The following is an 11,858-nucleotide window of genomic DNA, read 5'->3' as shown; positions in this document are numbered from 1 at the left end:
TAAGCTACTCTCTGGTAAAGACGTGTGGCCGCGCGTAATGATTGCCTGGATCCATCATTTCCAGATGAAGGAGAAGATACTGCAATTGGCCCGTCAACAATTTCCTCTGTGCAACAATGGCAAAGCAATTCATATCTTTCCCGATTACCCGGCGGAGGCGATGAAGGAACGGCAGGCATTTGATGGTGTCCGTAGGAGTCTTCGGGATGCTGGTGTAAGGACAGGCTTCATTTAACCGTCAAGGCTGCGTGTAACCCACGGTGACTTGGACAAGGTGTTTTCGTCGCCGCGGGAAGCTGAGGGTTTTGCAAAAACTTTGATTTGAACATTGGCTGCCCATTTACTGACCTGGCACTTTCTGGTATGTGACTCTTACTGTGCAGTTATTTAGGCATGGACATTTTCATGACCACTACTATGTTTGTTTACATTGCTTGAGAGGGAGCCATGAGGTTAAAATGTTAGCCTAGCTTTAGCTTGACGGTTCATATGGTCCGGCAACCCCTGTGTGAGTATTTTGGGTCTTTGCTCTCACTTTGTTTGGGAAAGTGAGGCAGGGCGAGGGGGGTAATGTTCTTAAGGTTCTGGTTTGCATTGTTTCTTTATTATTTTTGTTTTCTAAGGGCTGCATGTATGTATATTGACACAGTTTTAATTAGATATGCATCCTAGTTTACTTCCACAAGATGGCGGCATTACTTTTACCAGCTGGAATGTCCGGGGAATGGGGCACGTAATTAAACACGCATGTTCTCTCATTTAAAGGCCCTCTCTGCTGATATTGTTTACTTGCAGGAAACACATATTAATCCTATAAAAGATCAATTACTAAGGTGTACCTGGGTCAACCAGGTCTTCCAGTCAACGTTCTCCAGTAAGGCCCGGGGAGTGGCAATTTTGATTCGTAAAACTGTTCCATTTAGGCATGTTTCTACTCTGAGTGACCCTAACGGCAGATATGTTCTGGTGACAGGCTACATTTATTCATTCCATGTTACACTTTTGAATATTTATGCCCCTAATTTTGATGACCCAACCTTCTCCAGAAAGATATTTGGTTTACTCTCCAACCCCTCAGATACGCATATTATAAGCGGTGGCGACTTTAATTGTGTGCTTGATAGTTTTTTGGACAGGTCGGCAAATACAACCCAATTACCTGCATCCTCCATGATGTTAAAGAATTTAATGTCTTCTATGAATCTAGTCGACATCTGGAGACTGCAGTATCCCACAAACAGGGATTATTCTTTTTTTTCCACCAAGACGTTTTCAAGGATAGATTTTTTTCTTACTAGACTCCAGTTTGATATCTAATGTGATCTCTACAAAGTATCAATATATTTTAATTTCAGACCATTCTCCAACCTTACTAGTCCTCGACCTTAACCATAAGAAACAACAGTACAACTAGCGCTTTCGCTGCTCTCGGATGCATCATTCGACCAGTTTATGTCTGCTAAAACTCCAAGTTTCTGGAAACTAATGATAACTCTGAGGTTAGTGACTCTACCTTGTGGGAAACTTTTAAGGCAGTGAGCAGAGGGCATATCATTTCATTTGAAACTGCAATAAGAAGGGAAAAGCGAAAGCGACTATTAGAGATCGAAGGTCAACTATCGCAGTTGGAAACAACTTATAGGTCCTCCTCGAACCCTTCTATTCTACAGAATATCCTAAAGTTGAAGTATGAATATAACACTATTTTATCTGACCAAGTGCGGGACCAGCTGTTTAAATTAAGGCAAAAACATTTTGAACTAGGGGGTTAAACCACAAAAAATATTGTCCCGGCAGCTGAGAGGTTTACAGGCCAGTAGAGCCATTCATAAAATTAGATCAAAATCTGGGAAATGGTTGTGGACCCAAAGGGCATTAATGATCGATTTAAGGAATATTACCAGCAATTATATATGTCAAAAGCAAATGGAGACGCCTCGAGTTGGCTGGGAGGTCTAGATCTCCCTAAGCTGAGCAAGGCTGCACATGATGCTATAAACTCAGACATCACCATTCAAGAAATTTTAGATGCTATAAGATCATTTCCTAATGGTAAGACTGCAGGCCCGGACGGTTTCAGCATTGAACTGTATAAAAAATACTCTGAGAAGATGTTCTCTCCTGTTGAGGCTGTTTACCCACTCATTTGAAGCGCATACATTTCCAAACACTCTGTATGAGGCCAATATCTCATTAATACAAAAAGAGGGCAGGGATGAGACAGAACCTTCATCTTTTCGACCTATTTCCTTGTTAAACTCTGACATGAAGATTTTTACAAAATTATTAGCAAATAGGTTAAAAAATCATATAACTTCCATTGTCCATGCTGATCAAACGGCTTTGTCCCTAACAGGTTTTCTTTTTTCAAAGAATGATGGGTCGCATAAATGCTATTAAAATAGCATTCTCCCTTCCGAGATTTCTGTACCTTTTTCAAAATCTCCCCATTTTTCTGACAAGATCGTTTTTCAAATCATTAGATTCAATAATTATGCCTTTCATTTGGGGTTTTAAAGCTCACAGAATATCAAAAATACATCTACACAAGTCAAAAGAGAGAGGTGGGTTAGGATTGCCGTGCTTTCTGCATTATTACTGGGCGGCAAATCTGAGAGCCCTTGTTTACTGGCAGGAAGGTTATGGGAGAGAAGTTTCAACAAACACCCCGGCTTGGGTTGCCATTGAAAAGAACAATGTTGAAAATAGCTCGCTTACAGCTCTTCTTTTCTCATCATCTGGACTGCCTGCAACAACAAAAGTCAATAACCGAATAATCCTGAACTGCCTGAAAATATGGCAGCAAATTAGGAGGAGCTGCAAATTGCCGGACACCTCTATTCATACGCCAGTTTATCGTAACCATGCATTCCTACCATCCATTTCAGATTCTACTTTTGACATTTGGAGACTAAAAGGTATAATCACTTTAAAAGATCTGTATATTGATAAACAATTTGCCTCATTTACTCATCTTAAAAACAAGTTCTCTCTTCCTTCTACACATTTTTTACATTATTTACAAATAAGGAACTATGTACATCAGTGTGTGCCTAACTTTGAGTCTTTCTCTAAAGAAAAAAGGATTTACAAGCTATTGCTGATCCCACCCAATTCAAGAAATTTAGTTTCTGAACAAGTAAATTCTGCCACTCTCCACCTGAAAAGTGCCTGGAAGGAGGGTCTGGGGATACAGATTGATGATGACGTGTGGGAGGAGAGCCTTAGCAGAATCCAATCATGTTCCATTAATGCTCGCACCAGTTAATTTAATTTAAAGTAATACACAGGCTCCATTATTCTAAATCTAAACTGCATAGGATTTTTCCCACAATCTCTTCTTTGTGTGATCGCTGTAAATCTGCTGAGGGCTCCCTGTCCCACCTTTTTTGGACATGTCAAAGGCTGTATACATTTTGGTGTGAGATATTCAACTGGTTTTCTGTAATGTGTGGCTGTGTGTTCAAACAGAGCATTCTAAGATAGTGTTATTTGGGTATTCTCCATCTTTAAATAATCAAGGTCTCTCTGTGCAGAGCAGTATTATGTACGGTATGGTAATTGCTAAGAGGGTGATATTAAATCTCTGGAAGTCTGACACTGTGCCCCAGTTCAAGACCTGGCTAACTGACCTCACCTGTGTACTGCACATGGAGAAAATCTGGTATGGCATGATGGGCAATCTTACCAAATTTTTCAGCATCTGGCAGCCTTTTTTTGATTATCTTACCCGACTGGACAGAGTTCCCGGACAATAACTGATTTTACTGCTCACCGCTTACCTCTTAAACGTTTGTCTTAAGAAATATTGTGCTAGTGATGCAATGTAGCATAATGTCCTGCAATGTAAGCCCTGTTTTTTTTTTTTGTTTGTTTTTCTGTCTGACTTTATTCTTTATATTCTGTAAAACTTGGTTTAAAACACACACACACACACACACACACACACACACACACACACACACACACACACACACACACACACACACACACACACACACACACACACACATGATTTGCAAGTCTTGACTTCAGCAGAAGTGAGTCATCATTCTGTAACGTCTCCCTCTCTCATCTACAGGATGCACCTGCAAGCCTCGTGTCCTCATTTGACCTCATGTAAATTAGGGGTTGAGGACCTTTCTGTTACTTTATGCTTGACTGGAAACATGCTGATGTTTTAATAATAATAATTCAAAAGTTTGAGTTTTTAATATTGTACATATTTACAGGCCACACATGTTAACATGTCACAAGTGATTCAGAGATATATTGGCAAACTACCTTTAAATAAAGAACATAAACATTTATAAGAGACAATACAGATTCACTCTCATTGTAAACTTGGCAGTAATACACTGTATATATTTGAGTTTTGTAGTGAGGCAGAAAAAAAAACAGTTAGATTGAATCAAAGCTCCTCCTCCTGTCACTCACTCTCAGTCTCTGTGCTGTATTAAATGGCTCCTCCAGCTCCTCCTCTCCTCATCCTCCAAAGCCTCTAATCTGTCAGCAGTGAGCTCACTTTCCAAGTTCCAAGGCCATTCTCAGCACACACTGACAACATGCTGGGGACCCTGTGCACTCTCATCACTGCTCTAACATGTAAGGAGGCTGACTTACTGCAGCTTTGAGCTCATGTTGGATTCATCAGTCTGTGTGTTTCTCTTGACTCCATGTCATCTTGTTGTTTCCAGGTGTGAGTGCTGTGACGCTGGTGACACAGAAGCCTCCTGTTGTGACTCTGAGGAGAGGAGAGACAGCCACCATGGACTGTAACCTGGGAACTGTGACTAACAGGGCTGCTCGTTGGTACAAACAGATTCCAGGAGGAGTTCCTCAGTTTATTCTGAGGAACTATCACAGCAGCTCTCCAAGCTATGGCTCTGGTTTCTCCTCTCCAAAGTTCACATCCACTCATCAGTCACAATCAGATTATCGTTTGATCATCAGCACTGTGGAGGAGAGAGACTCAGCAGTTTATTACTGTCAGACATGGGACAGCTCTGTCAGTGAGATCGTATCACAGTGATTTACACCGTGACAAAAACCTCCTCACTGAACACTTCTGCTTTTTGACTCTCTGACACATTTAACGCTCCTTGTAACTGCTCTACTCTAGAATGTGACATCCAATAAGTGTCCTAAATGTATTCTTAAAGAACAGAAACCTCATCTCATTTATTACTACACATAAGAAGAAAAATCTTTAGTCAGTGTCGATGTTCATCTTTTCTGCATGTTGATATAAACAGTTGGACTGAGCTCAGTGCCCCACTATAAGAAATACCCCACTGATTGATAAATAAAGAGAAACACACAGATTCATTCTTTATCTCTGGAAACATTGAAAACCAAGAGGAGCTTGTATTTAGAATATAAATCACACAAGTGAAGAGAAAAGAAAAGAAACCATCTTGTGATGTTTGTGTTTTAAAATCATGACAAACACTATCACCTCCAAATGAATGTGACATGAATATGATATTAGTGTGTACAGAGTTAAGGGAACTTTAATACGATGCAGAAGAAGATCATGTTTGTGTCTCATTATGAGTTTCTGTTGATTTTTATGACTAATAACAGAAATAACAGGACAGATTTACAGCTCATAAAAAAGATTATGAAACATTTTTAATCAGGTCAACTAACAGAGATGGACTTTATGTTTTATACATAAACTTTTGTTGGACCCTCAGGTTATTTACTAGATTCAAAGAAGATCATCAGAACTCCAAAGACAACAACAACATGACAAACAGGAACAAACAGACATAAATCCTGTCTGTTATTAATGAATGAAAACAGTGCTGAGTGTGTAAACTCCTCCTCCTCCTCCTCCTCTTCCTCCTCCTCCTCCTCCTCCTCTCCTCAGTGTCTTTATAAGCTTCAGTGTCTCTTCTCCTCACACTCCAACCCTGCTCACCTCTCAGCTGGACAGTAAGGGACGTTTACAGCACACACTGACAACATGCTGGGGACCCTGTGCACTCTCATCACTGCTCTAACATGTAAGAGATTCTTCTCAGTCCTTTCACACACCATCATTTCACACACAAACCTTTCACTCATGTCTTTTTCTCTGTGTGTGTGTTACAGATGTTGATGCAGTGATAGTGCTGACCCAGACGCCTGCTGTCCACACAGTTTCTACAGGACAACAAGTTGTTCTTCAATGTAACATCCAGAGAGATGATGGATATTATGTCTCCTGGTACAAACAGGTTCCTGGTGAAGCTCCTCTGTATGTTCTGAGATTTTACCACTCTCACAGCTCACCTGACTTTGGATCAGGATTCTCCTCAGACAGATTCAACTCTAAATCTTCATCAAACATAGATTATCAGTTCATCATAAAGAGAGCAGAGTCAGGAGACTCTGCTGTTTATTTTTGTCGCACATGGGATAACTCTGCTAAGGAGAATGTATCACAGTGATTTACACAGTGACAAAAACCTCCTCACTAACTACTTCTGCTTTTTGACTCTCTTTCACATTGAATAATGTTCACTGTAAATACACTACACACAATGTATCATTACTATCAAACAGTGTCCTCAATATATTCTAAAAATGCCATTTAGATGGAAAAAAACTAATAAATGTATCTCATTAACAAACATAAAGAAACCACAAATGTCAGTATTTGTTTCATGCCCTTTTTCTTTTTCTCATTTACAACATACAGCAATTTGTGCCAAACAAAGTGAAGAACAAGGACGAGCAAAGAGATGAATTCTTTACCTCTGGAAACATAAAAAAACAAGAGCAGCTTGCATTTAGAATATAAAGCACACAAGGAAATAAGAAAGAAAAAAAACCTTCATATGATTGTTTTCTTTAAATTTATCAAGTTAATCAAAATAATTTGAACTATAACGACTACAAAATGAATGAGGCAGTTTATAGCTCAGAGGAGAGATTTCACATTGTTTGATTAGACTGATGAAATCCTGATTCTGTTTGATTCATCCTTCAGCCTCAGGCCAAATGTTTGTCTGGAAACAGAAAAGTGTGTCAAAGTTCACTTTAGAAAGAGAAGAAGAAGAGACAAACTTCATGATGTTGGAAACATGTCACAGAATCACAGGAATGATGTGTTTACAATCTCAAGAGTCAATATAATAACAGAAGATGATTTCTTAGAGAGAGAACATTTCATGAGAAGTGTGACGAAAGTGAGATAACCTGAGAAATGTTCAATCAGAAACATTCTTTATACTCAACCTGTTTACTGCACAAACTCAAATACACAAGTGTGAGAACACATTACACTTCAAATCATGTAGACTTTATTTCTTCATTAGATTATGAACACTGATCTCAAAGACATGAGGAGGCCTCTAAAGACAACAGGAACAACAACATGACAAACAGGAACAAACAGACATAAATCCTGTCTGTTATTAATGAATGAAAACAGTGCTGAGTGTGTAAACTCCTCCTCCTCCTCCTCCTCCTCCTCCTCTCCTCTTCCTCCTCCTCAGTGTCTTTATAAGCTTCAGTGTCTCTTCTCCTCACACTCCAACCCTGCTCACCTCTCAGCTGGACAGTAAGGGACGTTTACAGCACACACTGACAACATGCTGGGGACCCTGTGCACTCTCATCACTGCTCTAACATGTAAGGAGGCTGACTTACTGCAGCTTTGAGCTCATGTTGGATTCATCAGTCTGTGTGTTTCTCTTGACTCCATGTCATCTTGTTGTTTCCAGGTGTGAGTGCTGTGACGCTGGTGACACAGAAGCCTCCTGTTGTGACTCTGAGGAGAGGAGAGACAGCCACCATGGACTGTAACCTGGGGACTGTGACTAACGATGCTGTTCGTTGGTACAAACAGATTCCAGGAGGAGTTCCTCAGTTTATTCTCTGGAACTATCACAGCAGCTCTCCAAGCTATGGCTCTGGTTTCTCCTCTCCAAAGTTCACATCCACTCATCAGTCACAATCAGATTATCGTTTGATCATCAGCACTGTGGAGGAGAGAGACTCAGCAGTTTATTACTGTCAGACATATGACAGCTCTGTTGATGAGTGGGTATCACAGTGATTTACACCGTGACAAAAACCTCCTCACTGAACACTTCTGCTTTTTGACTCTCTGACACATTAACTAAAGCCCCCTGTAACTACCAACCAGTGTCCTCAGTGTATTCTTGATAGACCACTTTGATTTAAAAAGAAAACACTCACCATTTATTTATCATCAGTAAACATGAAGACATAACATATTTCAGTGTTTTCAGACTCTTTTTCTTTAATTTTCATTTTTCATTTTTTCATGTCATTTTGAAAACCATGAAGCCACCATTCAAATAGTTTTCTGTTTTATAGTATAGACTGTGTTTCTTTTAGTGTGAGTCTGTTAACACAATGACATCAAAAAGAAAAAAAGAAAAAGTCAAATTTAACAATTAAGGTCAAAGAATTAAACATTTTTCATTATTAATTATTAATCCAAATGAAAAGACGGAATCAGGACATCAGCAAACTTTTTTAGTAAAAAAGTGAAAACATGTTGGTTTGTAAACAACATGAAAAAGGATTTTAGAGATGATCCAAAATGATGTTAGAAATCTGCATGATGTGTTTAATTAATGAAGAAAAACAGTGCTGAGTGTGTAAACTCCTCCTCCTCCTCCTCCTCCTCCTCCTCTCCTCTCCTCTCCTCCTCCTCCTCCTCTTCTTCCTCTCCTCAGTGTCTTTATAAGCTTCAGTGTCTCTTCTCCTCACACTCCAACCCTGCTCACCTCTCAGCTGGACAGTAAGGGACGTTTACAGCACACACTGACAACATGCTGGGGACCCTGTGCACTCTCATCACTGCTCTAACATGTAAGAGATTCTTCTCAGTCCTTTCACACACCATCATTTCACACACAAACCTTTCTCTCATGTCTTTTTCTCTGTGTGTGTGTTACAGATGTTGATGCAGTGATAGTGTTGACCCAGACGCCTGCTGTCCACACAGTTTCTACAGGACAACAAGTTGATCTTCAATGTAACATCCAGAGATATGATAGTAATTATGTCTCCTGGTACAAACAGGTTCCTGGTGAAGCTCCTCAGTATGTTCTGAGATTTCACCACTCTGACAGTTCACTTAGCTTTGGATCAGGATTCTCCTCAGACAGATTCAACTCTAAATCTTCATCAAACATAGATTATCAGTTCATCATAAAGAGAGCAGAGACAGGAGACTCTGCTCAGTATTTCTGTCAGACATGGGACGACTCTGCTTCTCAAGCTGTATCACAGTGATTCACACTGTGACAAAAACCTCAGTGACAGACTGACTGCTGCATACATGAGATGTTGACTAAGTCAATCCAAGAAAAGCAGAATAACTTGAACAAAATAAGAAATGATACTAAACAAAGTGTTCTTCAGGGTGAAAAGAGTTTGATAAAAGTCCATCAGTGTTGTTGTAATGTGAGCAGACTGATGAAAGAATGACATGTTGACAGTGAAAGTTGCTCTCAACAGGATGTTTCAGTTCCACTCCCCTCATTAGTGAGAGTCAGGAGGTTTTTGTACAGCCATGTATACAAACTGAATCACTGTGGTATTCGGACAAGGCACCAAGCTGATTGTGACGAGTAAGTACTTTGAAACTCATCATGAAATGAGAGAGATTTGATCATTCTTATTCAAACTGATCAGTAATCATCATTTGTTATTTAACTCATTGTTCAGATATATTTTTGTGTGAACAACACACATTTATATTTAGTTCTCTTTCTGACACCAGACTATGTCTTGGAATGAAACGGAAAGCTTTCAAAAAGGTTTCAACATTTGTATGAAATAGTTTCTGTCAATTCTGAAGTATGTTGATGTTTGAGGAATGTTGAACAGTTCAGATCAAATTACAAAATGTGACAATTCATGTCCAAATATAAACGGCATGTTTGATCCTTTCTAAACCTTTGTTGAATCATCTCTAAAATGTTTCTTACAATGTGATATGAAGAATTCAAACTTCTAAACTTCTCGTGTTTCAAATGTTTAAAGTTTTTGATGAGTTAGTTTTTTCAATTAAAAACATGCTCTGGATTATTTCCTCATTTCTAAGTGTTAGATAGTTGGTTAGAAAAAAGAATTGAATTGTTATTTCAGGACAGTTGTTTCATATTTCACAAAGTATTTTTCACGGCACACAAAGTGTCTTTATGATATTGTTACTGTCATAACAAATGATCCTGATTGATGAATGACTCATCATTTTGATCATCATTTCATGATGTTTTTACATGTGATGACAACATTCTTTACTGCAGCCTGTTTGTCAAACTCTGAACAAAACTAATGAGTTGATGGTCTCTGTCATACTTTGTATTGAATGACTTCACTTGTACTCATGTGTTCAATGTCCTGTGTGTGTGTGTGTGTGTGTGTGTGTGTGTGTGTGTGTGTGTGTGTGTGTGTGTGTGTGTGTGTGTGTGTGTTTCAGGCTCCAGCCTCTCTCCTCCTGTCCTCACAGTCTTCCCTCCGTCCAGTGCTGAGCTCCAGTCCAACAAAGCCTCTCTGGTCTGTCTGTCCTCTCAGTCTGTGCCTTTTGCAGATGTGAGCTGGTCTGCTGCTGGGAGTCCAGTGAGCAGTGGGATCTCTACCAGCACGGCCGTTCAGCAACCAGACCAGACTTTCCAAATCAGCAGCTATCTGTCCATCCAGACGTCAGACTGGAACATGGACAAGGTCTACACATGTCGAGTGTCTTTGGGCTCCCAGACTTCAGAGAAAACCTTCAACAAGTCCCACTGTTCCACTGAAGACCAGTAGAGGAGCAGAGGGACCATTTCTAATCTGCTTCTTGACTCTTTGTGCTGTTTGCTCATTACAAGGTTCACATCTTACAGTATATGTCTGCATGCTTGTAATACATGTTGTGGCCTCTAGGTGGAGGTGATGGATCAGCTTTGCAACTTGCTACAGATTCATTTATTATGCAATACAAAATGTGATTAATGAAGAATTTTCTTTAATTGAACTCATGAATAAAAATAACAAAAAAAATAAAAAATGGTTGAACTGTTTATTTCCTCATTACTGATGTTTGTCTTACCAACAGGTTATTAATCAACACAAAAACATTTCATTGATTCAGTCTTTAAATAATAAAACAGTATTTGAAGATATTTCTATTTTAAATAGGTCAACCTGTGCATCAACAAAGAGCTTTTTTAGTTTATTGTATATTTGCCTCGTTTTAGTTTCTTGCATAGGAAGTGTTATTAGAATAATCAGATAAAATGAACAAATGAAACTGAGATTTCATCCTCCATTAGTGAAGCATCACCTCTCTGCTCCTCCCTCTCCTCCTCCTCAGGATGCACCTGCAGGCCTCCTCTCCTTATTCATAGCTGCATGCAAATGAAGAGGTCAAAGGTCAGCTCACTGTAAAACTGTCTCTGACCTGAAATACACTGATGTTTCATTTGTGATCAATTGGTTAATCAGACAAATACCTTAACAATGTCCTTAAATGTAGAAACTTGTAGGATCGGTTAAAATGTAAAAATAATAATAATAATTTTGATCATATTTACATATTTAAATCCTTTAAAGATTTAGTTTTGAGTGACTGCACCATACTGATGCTGATTATAAGGCACCATAAGGCTGTGTATATTTAATCATAGCTTAATCTTTTTTGCAGGACCTGCCTTGAAGTAGATTCTGACAAATGAAATCCAGAAACATAGATACTTGTGCAAAGATAATTGTTTCCTTTTAAAGGGTTAAAAATAATGCACAGACAAACAGTAAGTGGATGACAAGTACTTCAATACATCACATTCTGTCATCACTTACAGATTGGTTTTCTTAAACATAACATATGGAAGAAAAAAACTCTA

The 11,858-nt window shown here is 39.1% G+C and overlaps 1 protein-coding gene across 1 annotated transcript; it reads left to right on the top strand.

The window, feature by feature from the left end:
• Positions 1–8,755: 8,755 nt before the first annotated feature.
• Positions 8,756–11,036, top strand: LOC136183091 (immunoglobulin lambda-1 light chain-like). Its single transcript, XM_065965100.1, has 4 exons — positions 8,756–8,835; positions 8,924–9,253; positions 9,570–9,599; positions 10,454–11,036. The coding sequence occupies exons 1-4, from the start codon at positions 8,796–8,798 to the stop codon at positions 10,780–10,782; spliced, it is 729 nt and encodes a 242-aa protein (XP_065821172.1). The 5' UTR covers positions 8,756–8,795; the 3' UTR covers positions 10,783–11,036.
• The last annotated feature ends 822 nt before the right edge of the window (positions 11,037–11,858 follow it).

The sequence above is a fragment of the Labrus bergylta genome, chromosome 16, assembly GCF_963930695.1.
Source record: "Labrus bergylta chromosome 16, fLabBer1.1, whole genome shotgun sequence".
Classification (NCBI taxonomy): domain Eukaryota; kingdom Metazoa; phylum Chordata; class Actinopteri; order Labriformes; family Labridae; genus Labrus; species Labrus bergylta.
This window is presented reverse-complemented; position numbering and strand designations above follow the sequence as displayed.

Coding starts and splice junctions, on each gene's coding strand:
- LOC136183091 (XM_065965100.1), top strand. CDS start 8,796: ATGCTGGGGACCCTGTGCACTCTCATCACTGCTCTAACAT. Junction 8,836..8,923: donor TCTCATCACTGCTCTAACAT/GTAAGAGATTCT, acceptor TGTGTGTTACAG/ATGTTGATGCAGTGATAGTG. Junction 9,600..10,453: donor CACCAAGCTGATTGTGACGA/GTAAGTACTTTG, acceptor TGTGTGTTTCAG/GCTCCAGCCTCTCTCCTCCT.